This window comes from Neolamprologus multifasciatus, chromosome 5 (assembly GCF_963576455.1).
Source record: "Neolamprologus multifasciatus chromosome 5, fNeoMul1.2, whole genome shotgun sequence".
Classification (NCBI taxonomy): Eukaryota; Metazoa; Chordata; class Actinopteri; order Cichliformes; family Cichlidae; genus Neolamprologus; species Neolamprologus multifasciatus.
Window position 1 is genome coordinate 19,317,365 of NC_140443.1, and position 26,196 is coordinate 19,343,560.

The 26,196-nt window shown below is 41.4% G+C and overlaps 1 protein-coding gene across 2 annotated transcripts; it reads right to left on the reverse strand.

Moving 5' to 3' along the window:
* Positions 1-10,629: 10,629 nt before the first annotated feature.
* LOC146518445 (inter-alpha-trypsin inhibitor heavy chain H3-like) lies at positions 10,630-23,512 on the reverse strand. 2 transcript variants are annotated; one of them, XM_085158468.1, is made up of 20 exons: positions 23,336-23,511; positions 22,800-22,960; positions 22,566-22,670; positions 20,906-21,068; positions 20,706-20,816; positions 19,484-19,612; positions 19,251-19,367; positions 18,967-19,135; positions 18,763-18,873; positions 18,427-18,608; positions 18,140-18,319; positions 17,927-18,048; positions 16,445-16,689; positions 15,860-15,916; positions 15,689-15,730; positions 15,091-15,201; positions 14,837-15,014; positions 11,242-11,390; positions 10,958-11,042; positions 10,630-10,866 (listed from the first exon to the last, which is right to left on the reverse strand). In XM_085158468.1, exons 1-20 carry the CDS (start codon positions 23,405-23,407, stop codon positions 10,752-10,754), a joined length of 2,604 nt encoding a protein of 867 aa, XP_085014594.1. In that variant the 5' UTR covers positions 23,408-23,511; the 3' UTR covers positions 10,630-10,751. The 2 variants fall into 2 exon arrangements, with proteins under 2 accessions (XP_085014594.1, XP_085014596.1); XM_085158470.1 differs by lacking the exon at positions 15,689-15,730 and having other exon boundaries at positions 23,336-23,512.
* Positions 23,513-26,196: the final 2,684 nt, after the last annotated feature.

Genomic DNA, 26,196 nt, shown 5'->3' on the forward strand with positions numbered 1-26,196 from the left:
TTGATAAACTCTTTTGCAAGAATATCAGATTACTCAATTAACTGGTCAAAATCTACAGTCCTTCCTATTAATTGCTGCTTCCATAATTCCTCTTCTACTCCACTGCAATCGGGAAATATAAAATATTTAGGTATTAATGTTTCTCCCAAGCTTGCAGATCTAACTAAATTAAACCATACCCCACTTTTAAAGAAAGTAGAAGGTGATCTGGCTAGATGGAAATGTCTACCCATATCACTCATGGGAAGGGTTGCTGCTATAAAAATGATGGTATTACCAAAAATAAATTATTTATTCTCAATGATCCCAACTAAACCGCCGCAAGATTGGTTCAGATCTCTAGATTCATATATGTCCAAATTCCTTTGGAAAAATAAGCCCCCACGTATAAGCTTAAAAACACTACAAAAAACCAAGGATAAAGGAGGATTAGAACTACCGAACTTTCAGCACTACTTCTTAGCCAACAGGCTTCAGTTTATCTCAGGATGGCTAAAACATACCCTCTTAGATGAACCTTGGCTAGATGTAGAACAAGCACTTTGCAATAATCTAGAGATTTCAGATCTACCATTTATCAGCTCAAACATCCAACGACATGAATGCTTCAAAAGCATCAACATCAGCTCTTCTCTGACAGCATGGTGGGAGTTTCTAAAATTGACGGAGTCTTCATTAATCCCATGCAAACGTACACCTATCTGGAACAACCCTGACATATTACAAAACAATAATATGATAAACTTTTCAGATTGGAATGGTAAAGGAATCAAATATGTAGAACATATACTAGAAGGAACAGAATTTATTTCATTTGACAGACTAGTTACACAATATGGGATCAACAAGAAAAGATTTTTAGAATATCAACAAATTAAATCCATAATAAAAAAGAAATTTAAACTGGGTCAAGTTGAACTACAAACACCACCAAGTGTGGTTCAATTTTTTACTCTTAAAACCCCCAAATTACTATCCAAAATGTACAGAATGCTTTCTAAAACAGATGAATCAATATCACTTCCTATTGCAAAATGGGAAGCGGATTTATCAGTTAACTTAGACCAAAACTTCTGGTCTCAGATTTGCTTAAAAACCTTTCATCTAATCAGAAATCCCAGTCTTCAATTAATTCAATACAAAATACTACATAGAGTGCACTATACAGGTCATCGGATGTTCAAGATGGGCTTTGCATCTACCAACAACTGCTCACACTGCCAAACCAATTCACCGGACAATTATATCCACGCTCTTTGGTTCTGTCCACCAGTTCAGAAGTTTTGGCGCGAGATATGTGAAGACTTATCAAAGTGTCTGAAATGTAACATTCCAACTTCCCCCTTAGTGTGTTTGTTGGGCAGCTTAGATAATGTCACTTCAGAAAAGAATATAGCCCATATGGTTTTCACTGCCCTATGCATAGCCAAGAAAACAGTCCTCATGAACTGGAAAAATAAAAACAATCTTAATTCTAACCAATATAGAAATTATCTATTAGATTACATTAGTCTTGATACAGCCTCTGCCACCACATCAGATCAATTGCTCTGGACTCCTTTGATCACCTCCATCACCTAGTGGGGGTGGGGGGTCATATTTTGGTCTCGCCTTCACTGTTGTGATTGGTGTGGGGGGTAGGGTCGGGCTTAGGGCGTCAGGCGGTTCCCCAGGAGCATCTTCCTTGGGGGGCTCAACCCGGGGTAGCGGTCATGGCCAATTAGGGGCTCTGTTGGCTCTTAGGTGACGGCTTCCTCGTGGCTACGTGCAGCGGGGCTAGGGGAGGGTCTGTGCTGACGGACGGGGGTTACTGACCTGGTAGCCTGGCTGCCCCTGGGTGGGTCCGGGACGGGCGTGAGGTTCTGGGGGCGCTCCGGCTCTGGCCTGGGGCCCTGGCCGGGCCTCGGGGGCCTGGGTCCTGGTTGGTGTGTTGCCGGGGTTGTGGGCCGGTGGGTATATGGGGGCCCGCCACTGGCGCAGGGTGCCGCCGGTGCGCCGAGCCACCTGGGGGGCTCTTCAACTGGTGGGGGGGGGGTTGTCACATCTTGCAGGAGCTTTCCTCTCTCAGGAACTCTCTCTGCAAGAGGGGGAGATACAGGAGAGGTGGAGGAAGATCTCAGCCTGGGCGTCTATTGTCTTATGTAGTCTGGAAGATGAGTGGATGATGGGGTGGGTGTAGTTTTCTCTGTTGTGGGGTTGGGTGGACTGCCCCGGGCTCTGTGGGGCCGGGCGGCGCCGCTGCACTGGTCCCCGGTTCGGATGGGCCTGGGCCCCCCTTCCCTGGCGGGTCGCGGAGTATGGGGGTGCCTACTGGGGTCAGCGGGGGAGCTGGCCCCAGGGAGGGGTCACTTGCCCCTCCCTTCCTTCCCTCCCCATCTCCAGCTGCCTCCCTCTTCCCGCTCCACCACAACCACCCACACATGCAGGGCCTTGGAGTAGGGGTGTGTCACCAGGGTGCAGAGGAGGTAACCCCCCCCCCCCCTCTGTCCCCTTCTGGCTGCCTCTGCCTCAATTTTATCCCGCAACTTAGACATTCACATTACTCACACTCTCATTACACATACATATAGGATCTTGGGGGTGGGCACGCTACACGGAATCCCAATTACCATCAGGGTGTACACCTCACCCCCGGCGTCGTTGCCCACCTCTCAATTTTAAATACACGTAGACATTGAGGGCTAGCAGGAGGGACTATACGCTTACCTGCTGCTCTCTGGCAGGTAGCTCCATGCCCTCCTGGGTTTTAAATGCACCTTAGAACACACATACATCAACACTACAATGAGCGGGTGGAGGGAGGTTAGGAGTCTTCTCTCACCCTCGTTCTCTGCTTCCTGCTGGAGCAGGGGGGCTAGGAGGAGGAGTTGGCCGTCCGACTGGGATCCGGAATGTGGGGCCTCCCTGCTGCTGCGGAGTCGGGGCGGTCTGCTTCTCCCCACCGCAGGGAAAAGGGTAACACAACCTGGGTCTGGGTGCAGTTCCCCCCTCCAGGGGCAAGGGTACCTAGACCCGGTTCGTAGAGTACGCTTGGGGAGTGTGATTGTGTGTACAGCGTCTCTTTATGTCTGTCTCCACGTTGGTTGAGTGTGGAGTAAGTGCATATGAGAGCATGAGGGTGGGAATGGATGTTTGTATCTGTGTGTGCCTGTATGTCTGTGTCTATATGTCAGGTTGGGTATCAGATGCCACCTCTCTGAGGACAGCTCAGGCCCTCCAAGGTTTGGAGGCCTATCTCCCCCCACCACTTCCCCTGCCGGGGGCGGACTCCCTCAGACATCGGTGCGTTGGTGGTTCTTTGTGTCCGGGGGTGGGCGTCCGGGTACACACCGGCTCACTCCTTGGCGGCTGCTTATCGGGGCCTGGAGCCTGGGGCTCGCTTGGGCCACCTCGGAGGTGGGGTGCCCCCGGCCTCTCGGCCTGGGGCTCGGTCACTCAGGCACAGCTGGCTGCCGGCGGAGCTCACGGGCACGTCACTGCAGCCCCCCCTGGCTTCTGCTCCGTGGCTGCTGGGTGACCCCTCATCTGGGACTCTCCTCGGCTCTTTCTGGGACAGTGGCGCGGCTGCCCCTCTGTTGGTCTTCCTTGGTCTCTTGTGTTCTGGGGGCCTCTGGATGTCTGGAGTTTTGATCTCCTCCATACCTGCTTCATGCCCTGGAGGACGGGGCAGTGGCCCCCCACACCCTCTAGCAGATCATTACATGAGGGAACCTTTTAAGAAAACAAGCGCGTCCATGCTCACAGGTGTACACACGGGTGATCACACACACAAACTACACCCTTTTTGGCTCCTACCTCAATGCACACTGTGCTGTCGATCTTACGTGCTGCACAATAATGTTTAATATTTAGTAGTTACTGTCATATTCCCATATATCATTGTGATGTGGTTTATTGTATTACTCTCGTTTTCTTCTGCTTGTTTTCTTTTTTCTTTCTCAACAGGTGATCCAGGTGATCGATATATGTATTTATTTTTTTATTTATTTATTTTTTTTCTTCTGCTTATTCTGTTGGTTTTTGTTTTTTGCCCTTCTCCCCCGTCCCTCTTCTCAACTGTCTTTCTTTCCCTCTTTCTTTCTCCCTTTTCTTTCCCCCAGTCAAATCTGTCCCGTATTCAGCAAGTGAAAATAAAATAAAGAATAAAAGGTGAATCAAATGGACCATTACGGCAAAGCTGGGATGGTCAATTTGGTAAAGAAAAACCGTTGGGCATCTTTCTTCGCCTTTAGACAATAATTCTGATGGCAAAAGAGCCAAACGGGACAGGCAAAAAAAAAAAAAAAAAAAAAAAAAAAAAAAAAAAAAAAGAAAGTCTCCATTTTCACTCTCCACACTGTGACGCAAACACACAGTCTTTAAATGTATTCGTTTTCGGGAAAATGTCGTCTCAGTGTGGATGGGAGGCCAAAATGGAGAGAAAACAATGCGTTTTCAAACAAAAACGCATTAGTGTGGACATAGCCACAGTTATAACCTCTGGCCTATTTTCTATTTTGTATTCTTACACCCATCAACCTCAACCGATTCGCACTTCAACCTGGTTTGCCTCTTATCTGTAGTTATTTTTATTTCATTTAATAACTGTACAGTGCTCTGTTTATAGTAACCATTGTCCATATGTAAATATGTAAGAAAAATTGTGTATGTTTCTGTTCTGTGTCCTGTGTACTGTTTGTTTGTATATGTGTCTTTCTGGCTGCTGTTACAACCAAATTTCCCCTTGTGGGATTAAAGGATTATTCTATTCTATTCTATTCTATTCAATTCTATTCTAACCGCCATATTATAATGTTGCAAGCAATCACAAACTACAGTCTCTCTAACTCCAACGTATACCAAGCAATCTATTATTCTCAACAAAGCTCAAGGAAAGCAAGAAGAGAACACAGTACACACTACACAGTAGGGAAACCACAGAATCAACAGCAGCAGCAGAAATTATAATAATATTTTTTTTACCAGTTTATGAAGGAATTTCCAAAACCAGATTTGTGGAAAGTGGCAAAATTTCCAGTTAACTCTGTCAAACTCTTTTTCTGCATCTAGAGACAATATTGTGGTTTCAGTGTTTTTACTACATTAATAGTCTATTAAATTACGTAATCTACATATTTTTGTTTATGAGTACCTCCCTTTTAATAAACCAGTTAGCTCAAGATGTATTATTTTTGTCTTCTATTTGAGAGAACTTTGCGGATTATTTTGAAGTCTACATTAATAAGGGATATTGGATGACATTTTTTATCTATCATCACAGCTTTCCCTGCTTACCAGAGAACAGATGCCGATGTTCCAAGCAGGTCATTATAGTCTAAATGTAAAGTCTACCCCTTTTTTAAAAAAATATTTAATAAATTCTTCATCTTTGAGCAATGATGCATTAAATCTCCAGTTTTTACTTGGCGGAATACAAAATACACAATGAAGACATGTTCCATTACACTGGGAGACTAACAATGCTCTAGTGAAAGATACATGACCACAGATGAAGCATCTGCTGAAAAAATACAAGCATCTACCTGCCTTCATATGCTTTAACTCAAAATAGTGTCTAAAACTTACTAATACACATTAAATGTACAGGAACTTATTGATGAAGTGAATATTGTGGACTTTAACACCAGGATTGCAGAGATTGCCATCAGATTACAAATTTATGAAGGGGACGACTTGTGATGACAGTTGTGGCATAACAACTGGTCACTGCGGATTTTATTTGAAAGCTGTAGATGTTCCAGTCATCCTGAGAAAAAACGACAGGCTTAACCAATCTCATTGACTGGTTTCAGTGGAATTTCATTGGTCTCACTGCAAAAACCTTCAAATTATTTTTCATCTAGTCTTCATGGCACACACGCAAAAGAGCATGACACTCACTTACATTTATTTGCTGAAGACCAACTTTTTATGCATCAGATGGGAAGTTGTTAGAAACATCCAACACATGTTTCCATAGTTCAAACAACCAAACAAGCCAATTTTACTTTAACCAATCAACACCATCATCAAATAACAAGCCTGAACAATTAAAATGAGATCTGTGATTGTGGATGCACAGAAAGGATAAGGAAGACATACAAACACATACAGTTAGAAATTCTTCACTTCATGGGACATTACATTATTTCATATTGCTTACTTATTGCATACTTCATCTTACCCCAATCCTTCTTTTTATCTCCAAACTAATGCACAACTGCCAGAGTTAATGTGTCAGCTGACTTGTACACAAACACCACACATGAAAAACATGAAATAATCCTGAGAATAGTCATGAGAACCTTCAACCCACAGAGTTTGGTGTTGAACTGACAGAAAGATGCTGAGACGCAAAATACTCAATCACAAACCTCAGATATCTCATTATTTGTGAAATATGAATTGCAGAGGTACATAAAAAGTATGTTTTGTTTTCTTTTGTTTTTGGCTTTTAAACTATTTATTTAACTATTTATATTTAATTTTTAATTATGGATCCTTAAAGTGGTGCTATGGCCATTTATGTATTTTGACCCTGTTTGGCAGTGTGGAAGCCAAAGCAGCTGCAGCCCAATGAGGGTGAACTGCACCACAGTTCTCCCCATGATGCCTCCTAGCAGAGCACAAACACAGAACAAACTGTCTTTTGAAGTCAAACAAGGACAAGATTATTGTGTACATATTTTTTTTAACGGGCAAACTTTCTCTCCCTCCTCTTTCACCTCCCACCTACGCAAGATACTCCCCCAAAGCAGTAATTTACCAGAAATCCAGCAGTTTCTGTAAACTTTATTGTTGACTCTGAGGGTCAAACCCAGTGCACATCACAAGGACTTTGTTGCCACAAAGTCCTTGTGTTGCCTGACCCTTGCCTGACCCTCTGGGGGTTTTTTTTTTTCGTAAAGAAAACATTTTCTTAAATAAAATAATTACAGTCCAATTTCAAATAATAATAATAATTATATATATATATATATATATATATATATATATATATATATATATATATATATATATAAAACACCCAGCACGCCCCTGCGGACGGTTTATCCTTCAAGCTCGGGTCCTCTACCAGAGGCCTGGGAGCTTGAGGGTCCTGCGCAGTATCTTAGCTGTTCCCAGGACTGCGCTCTTCTGGACAGAGATCTCCGATGTTATTCCCGGGATCTGCTGGAGCCACTCACCTAGCTTGGGAATCACCGCACCTAGTGCTCCGATTACCACGGGAACCACCGTTACCTTCACCCTCCACATCCTCTCGAGCTCTTCTCTGAGCCCTTGGTATTTCTCCAGCTTCTCGTGTTCCTTCTTCCTGATATTGCTGTCATTCGGAACCGCTACATCGATCACTACGGCCGTCTTCTTCTGTTTGTCTACCACCACTATGTCCGGTTGGTTAGCCACCACCATTTTGTCCGTCTGTATCTGGAAGTCCCACAGGATCTTAGCTCGGTCATTCTCCACCACCCTTGGGGGCATCTCCCATTTTGACCTCGGGACTTCCAGGTTATACTCGGCACAGATGTTCCTGTACACTATGCCGGCCACTTGGTTATGGCGTTCCATGTATGCCTTCCCTGCTAGCATCTTGCACCCTGCTGTTATGTGCTGGATTGTCTCTGGGGCATCTTTACACAGCCTGCACCTGGGGTCTTGCCTGGTGTGATAGACCCCAGCCTCTATGGATCTTGTACTCAGAGCTTGTTCTTGTGCTGCCATGATTAGTGCCTCTGTGCTATCTTTCAGTCCAGCTTTGTCCAGCCACTGGTAGGATTTCTTGATATCAGCCACCTCCTCTATCTGCCAGTGGTACATACCGTGCAGGGGCCTGTCCTTCCATGGTGGTTCCTCGTCTCCATCCTCTTTCTTGGGTTTCTGCTGCCTGAGGTATTCACTGAGCACTCGGTCAGTTGGGGCCATCTTCGTGATGTATTCTTGGATGTTCGTTGTCTCATCCTGGACTGTGGTGCTGACACTCACCAGTCCCCGGCCCCCTTCCTTCCGCTTAGCGTACAGCCTCAGGGTGCTGGACTTGGGGTGAAACCCTCCATGCATGGTAAGGAGCTTTCTTGTCTTTATGTCAGTGGCTTCTATCTCCTCCTTTGGCCAGCCTATTACCCCAGCAGGGTACCTGATCACGGGCAGGGTACGTGTTGATGGCCCGGATCTTGTTCTTACCGTTCAATTGACTCCTCAGGACTTGCCTGACCCTCTGCAGGTACTTGGTGGTTGCAGCTTTTCTAGCGGCCTCTTCATGGTTCCCATTTGCCTGCGGGATCCCCAGGTACTTGTAACTGTCCTCTATGTCTGCAATGTTGCCTTCTGGTAGTTCAATCCCCTCAGTTCTGACTACCTTCCCTCTCTTTGTTACCACCGACTACGCTTCTCCAGTCCGAACGACATTCCAATGTCATTGCTGTATAGCCTGGTAGTGTGGATCAGTAAATCGATGTCTCGTTCACTCTTGGCATACAGCTTGATGTCATCCATGTACAGGAGGTGGCTGACAACTGCTCCGTTCCATAGTCGGTATCCGTAGCCAGTCTTGTTAATGATCTCACTGAGGGGGTTCAGGGCTATGCAGAACAGCAGTGGGGACAGAGCATCTCCTTGGTAGATCCCGCACTTGATGGTGACTTGTGCTATGGGCTTGTAGTTGGCCTCTAGTGTTGTACGCCACATCCCCATTGAGTTCCTGATGAAGGCTCTTAGGGTCCCATTGATCTTGTACAATTCTAGGCATTCCAGTATCCAGCTGTGGGGAATAGAGTCATAGGCCTTCTTGTAATCAATCCAGGCAGTGCACAGGTTGGTCAGTCTGGTCTTGCAGTCTCGGCTGACTGTTCTGTCTACCAGTAGCTGGTGTTTTGCGCCTCTGGTATTCTTGCCAATTCCTTTCTGTGTCCCACTCATGTATTGACCCATGTGCCTGTTCATCTTAGCCGATATGATGCCTGACAGGAGCTTCCATGTAGTACTGAGGCAGGTTATTGGTCGGTAGTTGGAGGGGACTGGTCCCTTCTTGGGGTCCTTGGGGATCAGGACCGTCCGACCTTCGGTTAGCCATTCCGGGTGTCCCTCATTAACTAGCAGCTGGTTCTTTTGTGCTGCCAGACGCTCGTGGAGTGCAGTCAGCTTCTTTAGCCAGTAGGCGTGAACCATGTCGGGCCCTGGTGCTGTCCAACTCTTCATACTAGAGACCCTTTCTTGGATATCTGCCACTGTGATGGTTACTGGACCCTGTTCAGGGCGGTCGCTATGGTCTGCCCTCAGATCCACTAGCCACTGAGCATTGCCGTTATGGGTTGCGTCCTTCTCCCATATGCTCTTCCAGTATTGCTCCGTCTCCAGCCTTGGTGGTGCTGTTCTCTTATTATTGTTCCCTTGCCACTGAGAGTACACCTTTGCTGGTTCTGTGGAGAACAGCTGGTTTATTCTCCTGCCTTCTATCTCTCTGGTGTACCTCCTCAAGCGGCTGGCCAAGGCTGTGAGTCTTTGCTTGGCAGTTTCCAAGGCCTCAGGTATGGACAGCTTGCTGTATTTCTTATGCACCTTCTTTGTCGTACCTTTCTGCAACTCCGTTAGTTGGCTAACCTCCCTCTGTGCTACTTTGATCTTGCCCTCTAGCCTCCTTCTCCATGGAGGGTACTGCCCCTTGTGGCTGTTCAACTTGTAGCCAAGCACTCACTGATCACTGCTACCGTATTGCAGATCAGCTTGTTAGTGTCGGTAATCGTGGTTGTAGGTATTGTCCGTAGTGCTGCATTAACAGCAGACCTTCTGAGGGTACTTCACGTAATCTTGGTAACCGGCTTTGGGGGATCCAGGTTTCAAGCTTGGCCATGATCCTATATTTCAGGTCAGTTCCTCTCACAGTCAATGATCCTTCTCCTGTCGCACTTGGGGCTATGTACCCAATCTCGGGTGGGGGTGATGATATCTCCCCCCTGACCTGGCGTCCTGACTCCTCCTTGCCATAGCATTTATGCTGTACCTCGTCAATCTCTAGCTGTGAAAGCAGTCCCTTCTTTCAAATGTTGGAACACTGAGCTACTAGTTGTTTTGCCGTCATTGTGGATGTTGGGTATCGAAGAATCCATAGGTCCCTCATCCTATTCATGTATCCCCTTCCGCCGGGGTTACTTGCGTAGTAGCATTCCAACAACGCCCTGTTTTCGTCTCTTGCCCACCGATGCCTTCTTGTTCCAGTAGCCCACTTCTCGTCAGGGTGCCCTGGTTCCTCAACACCTGACGCGGACCTTGTTGATGCAGGCGACGTCCGAGCCGGCATGCCTTCATATTTATCTGTCTCGCTCATGTCTGCAGTAGGCTCGCTTAGCATAGGGGGTCTAGCCTTAGGACCCTTACTGGATACAGACGCCCCAGGCAGGAATCGAACTGCCTATTAAATGCCTAGTAATCTCTTAATAGTAATCTCTTAATCTCTAACCTCTTGCTCTATCTATTGTCATTTATTAGATTTGGGTCAGATTAGAAGCTTCACTGAAGTAACACAGTGGTGTTTTTCTGTGTAATCGTTTCATTAGAATTCACATGGTTAGATGTATTATTTTGGCACCACAACCTCCAAATCCTTATTTCTTTATTCTCTTTCTTTCTTTAATAAAATTATGTAGACATGAGCCATTTTGCAATCTGGGATACTTTATTTGTTCATTTGAACAAGTGGAAGGACATTTTCCACAGTAAGAAAATGTTTTCTCTACTTTTAAACCAAATATTTTCTAGTAATTCAGCATAGTTCACACTTAAAGTTGTGCCACGAAAAAACCTGCCAGTGGCCTCTGCAGGGCAGAGTCAGCAGACATAAGCCAGCAGTTCTTTGTGACAGGAGGGTCGACGCTGTAGTCAGTAGCGTTGTCACTACAAAAGCAAAAAAAAGCTCATGTCTTGGTGGAATCTTAAACAGTTTTATGTTTTGAATGAAGAAACTGAAAACATTACATAAAATTACCTTGTAACATCTGTCTCTTGGTTTTTAATCTTTAGTTTTGTGACAGGAACTTGCTGCACCACCTCATACACTGCTGGCTTTACAGCTGGAAAAAGGGAGTAAAACAATGAAACAAGAACTGACACTGAAAACCAGATAACAAAACAGACACAGCAACAAGATACTTTTACAGAAACCACTTATGCTCGGTGCAAACTTTGTTAATATTCTTAACATGACACTGACAAATTCATTTATTTCTTAAGTAATGAACAAAGTATGTGCATGCATGTCGTTTCACTCACCTAAAAGTCCTTCGATGTCGTTGGTTGAGGGTTGCTGTCTTAAAACAGGCCAAAGGAGTCTTTGGCCATTTTTCTCATGTTGTGAGATGACCAGGAGAATGTCATCAGATGCAATGTGAATTTCGGTGTCGCGCACAATCACTGTCACACTGGAAAAATATGGACTTTATATGAATATTTTAAAGCTCTTTGAAGATTTTAAAAACCTTCACAGATCATTTCACTAGTCTTGGCTGACTACTGTCTGACTGAGGGCTGAAATAGACATTTCACAATGTCACAACTCCATGTAATACAACAAACTTGCTTCTACCTGGAAGATACAACAAGGCAATGATACGGTAATAGAAACTTTTCTAAGCTTGACAAAAGCTAGTGTCATTGAAAAGAAGTCAAGCCACTTTTTGTGGTTAACCGTGAGTGTGCAGGGCCTTTGATTCAAGCATTGGTTGTAAAAAAAATTCGTGAAATTAATGAAAACTTTATATATATTACAATCCCAAAATATCAGCACACACCTTTGGATTTCCTGCTACTCGATGTAAGATTGATAATCGTCACTTATGTATCTTCACTTGGGTGTTTCTGTATAGATCTGCATACATGCATGCATCCCTGACAGTGTTTTGATGATTGTCCTACAGGCCTGTCCTCCAAACCTCTGGGAAATCTGCATGTGCATGTGCTCTAGTGCAGCTGCCAGGCATCTCAATACCTGGTGGTGTGTAAGTTGTATCTGCTATGTGTCAGACTGGTATTACAAGCAATCAGTAGCTGTGTCCCAATACAGGGGCTGCATCCTTCGGAGGCCGCATTTGAAGGCCGATTACGTCCCAGCCAGGTGACGAAGGCTGTCCCAATTCGAGGACTGCTCTAAATGCGGCCCACAAATGCGTTCCCCCAATTTGAAGGATGGGTCAGGTGGTCAGGCCCAGCATATCCCAGGATTCATAGCACAGCGGTGGATAGTTTTTGTTTGTTTTTTTCGAACAAATGGCCAACGGTTGAGTAAATTTTAAAAAATTAAGTATTGAGTTTTATATCACTTATTTATGCGGCGATGCAAATGTTTTAATAACGAAGAACATTAAAACATTACTGTTGGCCACATGGTGGCAACGTCACGTGACATTAGTGATGTTAGTGCCAACGGTTCACTTGTTAAGCTAAAAAAAACGGTGCTTTAATCATAGGAGCCAAACATGTGGCCAATGTACCAACTGGGCCGGCAGCCTTAACATGAAATTTCCCCTTGTGGGACTAATAAAGGTATCTTATCTTATTTAGTACTCCTTATATAACAAACAGAAAATACTCATTCTCTGTTGCTGTTTTTTAGTAGTGTTTGCCACCTGAGACTTTCACCTTTCTGTCTGTCCTGCACTTTTCCCTTCTCTCTCTTTTTCTTTCTCTCTGATTGTTAAATAAAATAATAAGCATAAGTTACAAGTGTGTTTGAATCCTACAGCTTATTGCACATTTGATTTCCATGTTTGAGAACTGCAAGTCGCCAGAGTGAGGACAGACTGAGGAACCCACTGCTGCAGATCATCTGTGAGGTTTTGCACCCCTGATGATCCACCAGGACAAACTAAGCAGAGTCTGAGGAAGAGGTAAATGGTAAATGGCCTGTATTTGTATAGCGCTTTACTTAGTCCCTAAGGACCCCAAAGAGGAGGAGGAAGAGCCAGCACCAGGTGAGAGAGTGTTCCCTCTTTGTGAAGGACTGCTAGAAATGTTTAAAATAGCCAATTGTCTGTCCTAATTATCAGTCTTATTAGGTAATGTTAAAATGATTTTATCATTCAAGTGTTTTTAGTGTCAGAAAAAGTATTCAAGGCCTTCAAGTTAAAAACTATGAAGGCAGTAAAACATGTTTATATTAGGGAATATTTGATATATTCGTCTACATTTTCATTTTTCCATTTTATCACAAACAGACAGTTATCCCAGCTCATAAATTTTCTTTTTACCCATATATGTAAGCATTCAGACAAATTTAATAATGCCAACATATTTACAAAACAATATTTATCTCTCTTATATACAATACATCTATATTTACACTATAAAAGATGTACTGTGTTTGAGATGAAGATATAAAGTGATAGGAATAAATAAATGCAACTTGAATCTTTATTAAAGCTCAGTATTTGAAACACAGTTCAAGTTCAGTGCTGTGGCACTGTGTGAGATGACACTAGTCTCATGAACAACATTAGTTGTTATTACTATTTGTTACTAATTGTTATTTATTACCTAATCTTAAAATTATTGTTCGGTATAGAAATGAAGCCCAACAATCATGTTTTTAAAGTCCTGTGGTCTCAGCCTCAGATACTTAACAAATAAAAAAAACCTCATGAAACAAGAAAAAGATGAATTTTGTCTTCATTCTGTCAAACAATCCTCTATAAAACGTTTCTAGCGGCTAGAAGCATGGTTGCTGGGCAACCTGAGCAGTGCGACTAAGGCTAGACAATCCCATTTAACAGCCTCAGACTTCTGGCCTTCTCAGCCTTCGAAGGACCCGGCTTACGTAGACAGCAGAGGCTGAATCCTTCGAAAGATGCGATCCCTGAATTGGGACACAGCTAATACGTGCTTGAGACTGACTGGAACTGAACAGTGGGGACAGGATGGGACAGGTGATGGAAGGATATCATATGTTGTATGGCTAAAGAAGCTTATCCCATTTGTCTCCGCAGGCCATTTTAAGATGATGCTTCGATCAGTGGTTGTTGATCAATGGTCAGGACAATTTGCATATCAATGGCCAAGAAACTGACCTTACAGCCCATTGTTCATTCAGTGCTAGTTTCAGTCATTGTACAAATGTACTATTTATAAGGTTTGGGAATCTTGCAGTCAACTGAGTCACTTGGATGAGTGACAAAACGTTTCTGCCACTGAAAACACTGATGATGAAAAGAATCTATTATTGCTGTATAAATTGAATTGAATTGGATGAACAGAATTAATTTTTTGGCCTTTCTGCAAGTTGTTCCTAACTTTTCCCATCCAAAACTTTTTTTGTCCTGGTATATTTGCCTTACAATATTCCAATATTGAAGGATTGCTGTTGCATCCAGAAATTATTTTGTTGGATTCTTTTTCTTTCCTGTTGCTAAAGAGTGAGACCTCTCACCACCATGTTCTTGGTTTCTCTGGGTATCTCAGCTTGAGAGCTTATGTGTTGGATGGTTAAAGCAAATGACATAACTTGAGCATTTAAAAAAATATAAAGTAAATATTGTGCTACGAAGCTTATACACTCCTACTGATGTGTTTGTAGTTGTGATAGAAATGAACCTTTTATTTTAATTTTATGGCAGACATGTTTAAATTAGTGAGATTTGGCCAAATCTCACAAAATACTCCATACAAAAAAGTGTAGAATTAAAATTATAAACGGCCCAAACTGCCCTTTTAAGGTTTCATTTCCCAGCAAATGTTTTGTCATATATATAACTGACATCAGAGATGTATATACTGATTGCCTCATGTAAATCCTGGGAAAAGAACTGAATAAGGGCACACGTCTGTAAACAATACTGTGAGAACATACGTTTTGACCATTATATTGCAAAATCACCTGCCAACTGTCGAGGGATCCTGTCCAGCAGCTTGATATGTCACTGTCTGTCCATCTCGTACAGTGACCCTCTGTGATTCAGCATCAACCTCAACATGCTGGTGAGTTTTGAGGTGTATAAAAATTTTGCTGAAACCTCCGTTTGCAATTGAATCTAGCTCACCATTAACAGACAGGTCTAGAACAAAAGAGAAATGCTGCTCTTTAACCACTAGGGGAGAAATATGAAAATACTCACGAGAAAGACTACTGACCTCTGCTGGGGTGGTGAAATAGTTTAAGGATTACAGCTCCACTGAAGTCAAAGCAAAGTGGAACAGTCTGATTCCCAGTTGAGTTGAGCAAAAACCTGTGGAGAAGAGGAGCTAGAGGTATAGAGACAAAAAGTTAGACTCTGGAATCTGAAAATAAAGACCTGTGCAATCAACACTTACTCAACTCTTTTAATGCATTGGGCATTTTTGAATTTTTTTTGGAAAAGTAAACATAAAACACTTCTTTAATTTTACATACTTTGTCTATTTCACAATTCTGAAAATAAATCAATTTTTATATTAAAAAAATAATAATAATTTTCCCATGCAGTCATAGAATGTTAGAAAACTTGCCTTAAGTTAAGAAAGTGTCATGGTGATATAGATTTTTTTTTTTAAATTTTCACCTATAAATACAAGTTTTCCAATAAAAGTGTAAGAGACTTTATCATGCATAGCACTAAAGACCATTTTATTCTAAAATTGTTTTTCCCCTTTTCTTCTTTTTTTTTTTGAGGATTTTTTTTCCAAAGTTCCCTCTTTAAAGTCTTTGATTTTCTTAGAAAAAAAAAAGTATTCTATCTATGCAATACAGTACCGTCAGTTACTTCAATTGGGACATGGGTAGCCTTTAAATAACCTGCAAATAATTTAAACAGCACTAGTTACATACCAGAAAATTTCAGATCTCTGGTTGACATTGCATGACAATAAAAAATCTTTGACTGTCTTAGAACAAAAAAAGTATTCCATGTATGCAATACAGTACCTGCATCTTCATAGAGCACGTCATCGTAGGACCTAAACCCATGAAGTAAATCAGCAGCTGTAAAAAACATTTACACACATTACATAAAGTTAATATTGCTGGAGGCAATGCAGGGGACATAATAATAAATAAGGATAACTAATTCATTTATAATTGAGTTTAATTAATGCTTTTACTAACATCCATGCCCAAACACTAAAGTTCTTAACTAAATCTTTAAATAGCTCACACACACACACACACAAACACACACACACACACACACACACACACACACACACACACACACACACACACACACACACACACACACACACACACACCTTTAGTGGTGTCTCCCATGGGGATTTCTCATTTCTATGGGGCAGGTGTTCCTGTACACTAACCTAGCCACTAGCCACTTGTACCACCCAATTTAAGCTGCCTCAGCTTGCATCTTACATCCTGCTTCTGTCTGACTCACATCTATTTGACTCAGTCTATTTCATACTCCCTTTCTTTCATTCACAGAACATCTCTGTACTGTAAGCAATCGTCTCCTCAGCTGAACTGATGAATGTTGTTGTATTGGTTTGATTTGCTCACCAGAATGAACCAACCCAATATAACCCCCACTAGCAGGAGTAAGGTGTGCTAAATTGGGTTGACCTCCTGGCGACTGCCATATCCGTGATGTTTCACCTTCCTTTGGTTTATGAAGCACATCTGTGTTTTCTCCTGGAGGCTTTGTGACCACCATAGATGTGAGAGGGGTCACAAAACTGTACTTCAGTGACAGCTCCATAGCTTCCTTCTTCACTTTCTCTTTCTCAGGTCCAGATAATTGAAGCCTGTGTGACAAAGTGTAAAATGGTTTTGTATGTAACTTCACACATTACAGGTGTTAAGCTGAATCCATGTCCTAAAATATGTATCTAAGAGATTTTCTTCACTGAAAGTCAATTCAGCAAAGTTCATAAAAAAGCACACAATCTATTGTTTGTTACAGGTAAAATACAGTCTTGCCAAATCATAGAGATCCATTACCAGACCATAGACAGCCTTGCTGTCTATATTGTCCAAATCCTTAGCTTCTGAGAAACATACTTTTATGATTAAGTGTAAAAACTCTGCCTTTAAAAAGATGTGAAAAAAGTTGTTTTTGAAATTTAAGGAGATGAGTGATGATGAACAAACATAATTGTACTAATATAATTTTATGTGGGAGATGTACATGACTGTTTAATAGAAAGGTAAGAAATGGAGATGTTGATGTCAAACTATCCAACACTGAAGAGAACACAGTTTATTACTGCAGGCATATTATCTGATGTCCCTTTAACAGACTTCTGGGCGACCGTGGCTCAAGAGTTGGGAGTTCGCCTTGTAATCAGAAGGTTGCCGGTTCGAGCCCCGGCTCGGACAGTCTCGGTCGTTGTGTCCTTGGGCAAGACACTTCACCTACCGCCTACTGGTGTTGGCCAGAAGGGCCGATGGTGCGATATGGCAGCCTCGCTTCTGTCAGTCTGCCCCAGGGCAGCTGTGGCTACAACTGTAGCTTGCCTCCACCAGTGTGTGAATGGGTGGATGACTGGGTGTGTAAAGCGCTTTGGGGTCCCTAGGCGGGACTAGTAAAAGCGCTATACAAATACAGCCCATTTACCATTCTACTTGGAATTTTGGGACTTAATGTCAACCTGCTGCCCTGATCTAACAAACTTAAAATATATTGTCTTGCTGCAGTTCACCTGTCTTTCTGACACCTTGTATATTCAAATTTCATTCTATACATTCAAGTTTCAGTCTATATGTTTACATTTAATTCTATATATTCAGACATCCATTCAATATATCCAGATTTTTCTTATAATGTATATATATAATGTGATCCTAAACAGCATTCAATGATTATATATGCTTAAAATATTAGAAAAATAAACAAAGAAAAAAATAAATAAACAGTTTTATTTATAAAAAAAATGTTTAGTGTTTTGAAGACACTGATGTAGAGGTAGAAACTTTAAAGACATAACAGCTGATAACACATTTCAGAGTCATACAAGGAAAGATGCTATAAGTCAAACTCACTCTTTGTCCAGAAGCTGTTTAACTGTGAGGTACGCCCAAACCCTCTGGATACGGTCATCAGACACTGTTCCAGTGGATTCCATGGTTTCATTTGGATTAGAGAATATTATTCTTCTATTACTCTGTAATAAATTAAATGCAATGTAATGTCAGTCAACAGGGAAAACGGTTTAAGAAGAGTACTCCTGATGTGTCCTGTGGATTGATTCTTACTGAAATGGCCACAACTTGAGGGGTGAAGGTTTCAATGTTATTATCTGTGATCTGTCCGGCCACCACAATCTCAGAACCATTATAATACTGACTGAAGTTAGTCTGGGTTAGATTGGTCCCACCCACATAGATCATTGTCACATCTGTCAGTAGAGGTGTGGCCACCTCTTCATAGAAACCCTGTTGACATACAGTGTGGAAGTGATACAAATCATGCTCGTATTTTTTTCTTTCAATTCTCAGGGGTTTCAAATCACATAAAAGAAGAGCATGCATAATTTAAATACCTTCAGCTGTAAATCAGCATCAGAGTCTTCATAAATCCGTCGTGCCACACCGTTATTTTGCAGCGACATTTTCTCAAGGAAATTAAAATTAACATCAAAACCAAAACCGAGACAGTACAGTGGGAATTTGCCTGCAATAGCCTGTCTTACATTTGACTGGATTTTCTCCAGATTTGTCACCCCTGAAAAGAGACGAGACATACCCAGTTCAGCTCAGAAACAGTGTAGTCTCATTATTCATAATAAATCAGGATTTTTAACCACAATAAGCTCATAAAGATCTCAGTTTCATGAAATATTTGTGTACATTTGTTTACAGATGTGTTTTATTACAACCTGAGGTTGGGTCTCCATCTGTAAGAAGTATAAGGATAGATGCTGAACCTTCTCTGTTATGTGCATTCAGCATACGTGCTCCTTGCAGCACTGCTTCATTTATGTCTGTGGCTGAAATGCAACAACAACAAACACATTTTCAGTACTGCTATTCCCCTCCCAACTGTTGATATTCCAAAATGTGTATTTACTGCAACTTCTCACATCCTCTGTCTTGAATATTGCGTGCAAAGTTTTTGGCACTTTCCAGGTTTTTCTTGTTTGCCTGAACGAGTTCTCGCTTCCAGTAAGAAATTCTGTCATCAAAAGTGATCAGACCAAAGTGATCATCTTCTGCCAGATCATTCAGAATGTGGATTAATGCGGTCCTAGTCTGGGTAAGAAAACATAATTCATGGCTACATATTGTTTTTCTTTTCATTAAAACTGTAAAAAGAGAGAAAAGATTTATAAAATAATATCAGAAACAGACCCTTCAAATACTTTACCTGCTCAATTTTTCTGCCCCCCATTGAGCCACTTTGATCAATAACAAAGACAACATTTTTTGGTATCCGTGGAAGATCAGATGGTGCAAAATGATGAACAAAGTATCCGTCAGATTTCTAAGGCGGTGTTATTAAAAAAACAAAAAAAACAAAACTTGATTGGTTATAGGATTATTCAAGAAGCTTTTTAGCCCAAGTCATACGGTTTGTGTTGATAAAAGACCAGGGTTTACCTTGATGTGTCCCAGTCCATTATCCCTGTTAACGTCGTAAACTATAACCAGATCTCCATTCATACCCTGATCTCCGCAGCTGTCACACATTTTCTGTTGGTCAGCTGTTGGATAGAAATACACCCACACCTGGAAACAGAGTGAATCACAGAGTTTAGAAACTTCAAAGAGAGCGATGTCAGTGATTTTATTTTCTGCTTTCCGTTTTGGTCTGATATTTGTATTGTTAAAAATCCTAAATGAAACATTGTCAGAATTACTCATTTGTCTCAAATTAACGCAACATGACTTTACATACAAAGAGTGTTGGAGAAGCCCAACCTTTAGAAGAAAATGGAATTACAGATATGTATTCAAGGATCAAAACATTAAACCAGATGTCATTAACAGGTGGACCATGGTCCAGGTTTTGAAAATGCATTGGATGTGAGTTTAGCCACCCCATTACCACTCAGCCAATCAACTCTGTGGATCCCAGGTGATAAACACTGGTCTCTACAGTGCCAATAGTTGAGCTGTAGTAAGTTGAAAAGACAGTATAAGAAGAAAAGATACAACACATGCAGTTTTACCTGCGCTTTAGGCAATTATAAACTGCCTGAAAGAGCAGTTTGTAAGAACTGATCTTTCCACTTTCTGGATCCAAATGGTTCCTGGGACAACTTTTTCAGGTTTAAGGAAAGTAGCCTTGTGTATCCTGACAATGTTTGGCTCCACACACAAAAGCAAGGCAGTTTTGTCCAAAGTGAACATAATCAAACTAATCATCAGTGTGCACCTCGACAGGTGTATGAGAATTTTAAGCAATGTTCAGTTCTATGTTGTGTGACCAATAATCATTTTGGAATTATTTTTCAAATTATTTGTCAAAAGGTTTTTCAATTGTACTGATTTCATTTGATTTGACAGTCTAGATCGCAAACGAAATAATTTCACATTATGATCATCCGGATCTTTGCTTAAAGAAATGTTAGTTGAATACCCCTGCTTTCAACCCAATTCTTCTGTACAATGATGAGAAATGAGCTATAATGTTGGAAGAAATATCATCATTACCGTAATGGTTATTTGTGCATTTTGATCATTTTATATTCATACGTTTTACACTCTGCGATCAAGCTGCGTCTTACAGCAAATTAATAATGATCTGTTAGTACCTCAAACTGTCTTATAGAAAGCCGATAATTTTTTTTACTGTTCTACAACAAAAAGATTTCAGTACCTGTTTATCTGCATGTGTTTTGGTGATGGCATTAGCGAGGGCGTTGGTGCTCAGGCCTCCTTTCACATCGATGAAACTGATGCCGGCTTCTTCGTGAATGTACACATCCACCTGGTAATAAATACAATAAAATAAAAGATCTCATCATGTGTGATGTTATCTCAGCATTTTCCACTAATAGATACCAACAAGACAATCACCTTGAAGTCTCTGACAGGCTGCATGGGTCGAGCATGAATTTGCAGCTCGTACTTGCCATGTGTGCGTTTCATCAGTTCCTCATATGTGAGTTCAAAAGTGACCTTTTTGTGAGCAGCCACAGTTACAGAGGTCTTAAATTCCTCCAGTGTCCTCCCTACAGAACTATAGCAGAAACAATAATCATTTTACTAAAGTGTAATTATGGCTGTAGTTTGAACTTGAAAAGGGAATAAGATTAACTCAAATTATGTTTTCCTATTCACAATTAACATTATTTTAGAAAAAAAAGAAAGAAGAGAAACCAGAACAGAACAAGCTAATTTTGAATGACAGTTCCTTGATCATTAATATTAAATTGTCATGACCATTGATTAACAACCACTGATCAATGGCCATGAGTTCCATTCACAGAGAGTTGGGGAATGGCTGCAATTACACCATTGTAAGATGGCAAAAGATGTAACCTTAGCCCCCCGGGGAACTTGATCCTTGGGGTGGACCAATTTTTGGTGCAGCGTGTTTTGGGGTTTAAAAGTCACAGAGATGGGATGTTTAGAAAAAATGTGTTTTAACTATTCTGATACTCCTGACACACACGGGATCACCAACGGTTTTCACTTAGGCAGCAGTTGTCCTTCTCTCCTGGATCAGCTGGAGCTTTCTTTAGGTGCATTCCCAGCTTTAGCAAATGTCCAGCTGGGATAGCCACATTTACTCAGGGCCTTCTTGATGTGATGCTCTTCTGCTTCCCTGGCCGCTGTATCTGTGGGGATGGTGTTTGCTCTGTGTTGTAGCATCCCGATAACACCCAGTTTGTGCTCCAGTGGATGATGAGAGTCAAACCTAGTGATTATAGTGTACACTGCTAAGTGCCATGAGGATTGCCATGATTTATACATCGGGGAAACTAAACAACTTCTGGTGACGCGAATGGCACAAAGCAGAAGGCGAGGATGTAAAAATTCTGGACAAGGAGGAAAGCTGGTTTGAGCGAGGAGTCAAGGAGGCCATTCACGTGAAAAGGGAAAGACTATCTCTGAATTGAGGAGAGGGCCTAAGGGTACATCTTTCGCCGTCTTTTCGCCCAACTCTCTGTGAATGGTACTCATGGGCCTTGATCAGTGGTTGTGGATCAATGGTCATGACAATTTGCATATTAATGATCAAGGAACTGACCTCACAGCCCATTGTTCATTCAATGGGCTAGTTTTATTGTGCAAATGTACTGTTTATAAGATTGCGGATGAGTGACGAAATATTTCTCCCACTGAAAACGCTACGTCCAGATGAACAGAATCAACCTTTTCGGGGTATTTTGCTTATTTTTTATCCAAAAGAGCACTCAGTGTATTTGTACAATATGTATAATTTAATCATTTCCTCCAGTGTCCTCCCTACAGAACTAAAGCAGAAAAAAATGATCTCACTAAATTGTAATTATGGCTGTAGTTTGAACCTGAGCAGAGAATAAGGTTAACTCTAAAGATATTTTCCTATTCGCATTAACATTATTTTAGAGAAATTAAGAAAGAAGAGAAAACACAAGAACAGATCAAACTAATTTTGAATGACAAAAATGTTTTCTTTTTCTTCTTCTTTATCCAAAGGAACACTCAGTGTATTTGTACAATACCTATCATTTAATCATTTAGTTAATACCTGACAAGTCCAGCACTTTCACCACGGGACACAGCTTCAGTGTACTGCTGCTGAGCTTGCTCCTTAGCTTTCACAACACCATCATAAACCTGGCCATCGATAAACCTGAAGAGGACCAAGGTAAGATCTTGTGTGAATACACACTACTGAGTATCCTGTACTTTGTTCTTTAGTGTAGAATTCTTTATTTGCAAATGTGTCTGGATTGTTACAGATCCTTTTAACTTCACACACATTCGAAATTTACTGATGAAGGCATTCTTGGGAATCCGAACATGGAATTCAATTTCCTTTGACTCGTTCATACGATTGGCCACACGACTTGTGATGACAGTGGTGGCATAACGACTGGTCACTGTGGAGTTGATGTGAAAGCTGTAGATGTCCCAGTCATCCTGAGCAAACACAGGGGGCACATTTCACAGAAAAAAAACCTAACTCTCTCCAGGTCTTTCCAATGTCCAAATAACATGACAGTATTACAAGTTATAAAAAAAACCCCACATATATATATATATGAATAAATCACTTAATCAAATAATCAGAAAGGCCAATTTATCCTTAACCTAGCACTGACCAACACCTTTATTAAATGCCAAGCTCTAAACATTAAAATAAATTAATAGACCACTTTTTACCCTGATCTCAGACAAAGGATAAAGTAAACATGTGCACACAGTCAGTATTTCTTCACTTCAGAGGACATTGCATTATCTTCTATTCTGTTCCCTTGAAGTGCTCTTTTGGTCCTTTAGGTCTACTGAACTTACCTTGTTTGGCAGCGTGGAAGCCAAAGCAAAAAGGAGTCCTATGAGTGTGATTTGCACCACAGTTCTCCCCATGATGCCTTAAACCAAAATACCAGCAAAGCAGCTGAAACGCTCTTTTGAACTTAAACAAGGACACTGTTATTATGCACAAAGTTTTTTTAAAGGGCAAACTCACTCGCTTACACAAACATCCCCTCACACAAACATTCCCCGTAAACAGTAATTTACTGCTTACTCAGCACTTTATTAGACCTTTAATGTTTACACTGAGGGTCAAACCTGTGCACTTGAGCCAAACATGGCCAAACTTTGGTCCCACAGCTGTCTTTTTCATTTGTGATAAGCAATAGCACTCTGACAAATCAAAGTGAAAGATATATGGCAACAATCTAGCTTTTCACTATTGGTGAATGTGAGTAATATTATTGTCTCAGAACAAAAACAGATTATTTGCAAGTATGAACAGTTTTTTTAAAACAGTATGAACGTAACAAGGACTGGAGTACGGAGCCCCGCAAGGGACATGGGAGAAAAAAAAATTAAGATGAACTTTTGCGAATGCGTGCAAAACTTCTGCAAGATCTCGCAAATGTTTTGGGTGCATCCTTCAGAGGCCACCAGCTCGAAGCCAACCAGGAGGTCGAGGCACAACGTGCCAGGAGTGCGGTGTCCCCCCTGGTTGTAGTGAGCCTAGCTTTTTTTTAAATATGTGATATGTGATTTTTTTGGGGGGGGGTATACTTATACTGAATTTTACAGTGTTTATTTATCAGATAAAATAAGTTAAATGTCACCGTTATTATTGGCTGGCCAGAAACAGCGGGGGTGTCCAAATTCAAATTCAGAGGCTGCATCCTCCTGAGGCCTTTGCGGTCTAAGTGGGCCAGGTCCTCCGAAAGCCGGGTAGGCCGGAAGTGAGCGACTGTGAAATTGGACGATCTAATCTAATAACTTTAATCTCAGCCAAACCGATTCACTCACAAACAAATAAAACACTGAAAAAAAACAAACAATAACATTTTTAAGTTATCAAAGTGCTGAGCACCCAGAGAGCTGCGTAGTCAGGCAAGATAAACTTTACTTGTCACGATGAGACTTCGTCCCTGTCTATGTTAGTCCCTGCATCCTTAAATGTCTCCAGTTGTCCCGAGTTCTCTCTGTCTCCTCGGTGCATTTAAACCCCTGTTCCTCCTTGTCCTCATTGTCTCTGGTCTTCATCTCCATTATCAGTCATCATAACCAAAACCATCAAATCTGATAAAGGTTATTTAAATGCTGCAAAAGACTACTACTACAAAAGAAGAATAGATTGGAATAAAAAATAAATACATATCCTATCATATCCTATCCTGCAGATACTACTATGTCTCTGCAGGTTTTTTTATTTTATTTTAACCTACGTCACCTCACCGTGAGCTTGGCAGATCTGTCTATCATTTTTTGGTGGTCAACTCTCTCAAACATCTCTTTCTCAACTGACATCACAGCCAGGTGCTGGAGTTTGCTTTGACCCATGGTCCTTCTCAGCCAGGTATCCCTGTCTGTTTTCTTACCTGGTTCTTCCTGACCTTGCACTTTCTCCTCACGTTCACCTCTTTCCTCTCTCCCTCTTTGAACTGACAATCACACACAAATAAACTGTATTGAGTTAGATGAAAAAATTACATTAATATGAAAAAAATATATTATTAAGATCACTAATAAAAAAAGTCCTCTCTCAGTGTACTTTCAACCAAAAGGAAAATAGCCAAACCACATGTACATCTAATAAAAGATATAAATATTGAAACACTGCTCCAACATTATTTTTTGATTGACGGATCATTTGTTCTTACACTTTTACCTGACTGTGGCTCCTTTTTTTCAAAAAACTTCCTTATATCCATTATGGGCATCCAGTAGTGATGTGCGGATCGATACTGAAATATCGATATCAAGGAAATCAGTTGTATCACACATCACTAGCATCCAGTCAGTTAGCTAGTTAGTACCTTGGGTTTAATATCAGCACATGCACATATGACAAAATAACCAGTTTCTCTCATTCCATTTCAAATGGGACAGTGGTAACAACAGCAGGCTACGGACAATTTTAAGTTGTCGATTTTAAATAGACTATATAAATTTCGATGGGAGCAATAGGACAGTCAAATGTCGCTGATTTTACTACAGAGTAGGACGGATTGTAGTGTAGCAAACATTGTTGGAAAACACGTTTTCAACGCTCTCAGGTTACCGTGGTGTAATGTTTTTCAGCTAAAAAGAAACATGGTCTGACTCCTACCTGACTATATAAAGAGTAACTGAAGGTTAAATGCAGCTGACATGCCCTGTTTTAAGCCAGGCACTCAGCCACAATCGCTCTGGCAGAAAGGGTGCTAGAGCCAGAGTAGAGGAGAGGAGAGCTGGAACAAACCATTCGGGGAGGGGGGGGGGGGGGTATTTATACTTTTGTTGTTAAACTATTACGTCTCAACCAAGTACTGTATGGGTTTTATATTTTCGGTAGTGTGTCACAAAAACAGCAAATGTTGTCAAAAAAGTAAGAAATCTTTGGGGGTGCTTTGATTCATTTTGGGCTAAAAATGGCCCTGCCTGAAAATATAATAAAAGTTTATTTTGCAACCCAGAAAGAGTAATAAGAGTAATATTAAAACTAAGTAGCTGCCGCCATTGTTGGAAACTGGAACTGGCTGGGCCGCGCTATGAATTCTGCTATATGGTTTTTCAATTTTGTTGTCCGGGTGGAAAATCGGGAGAAATTCGGGAGAATGGTGGCTCCAGGAGATTTTTGGGAGGAGCACTGAAATTCGGGATTCCCCCGGAAAAATTGGGAGGGTTGGCATGTATGTACTGGAGAC

What these genes read in the sequence shown, in the direction of transcription:
- LOC146518445 (XM_085158468.1), bottom strand. Translation starts at nt 23,407, where the DNA reads ATGGGGAGAACTGTGGTGCAAATCACACTCATAGGACTCCTTTTTGCT. An exon ending in CAATATTCAAGACAGAGGAT is followed by an intron (nt 18,874 to 18,966) that starts GTGAGAAGTTGC and finishes GTTGCATTTCAG; the next exon opens with CCACAGACATAAATGAAGCA. An exon ending in CAAGAGACAGATGTTACAAG is followed by an intron (nt 10,867 to 10,957) that starts GTAATTTTATGT and finishes TTGCTTTTGTAG; the next exon opens with TGACAACGCTACTGACTACA.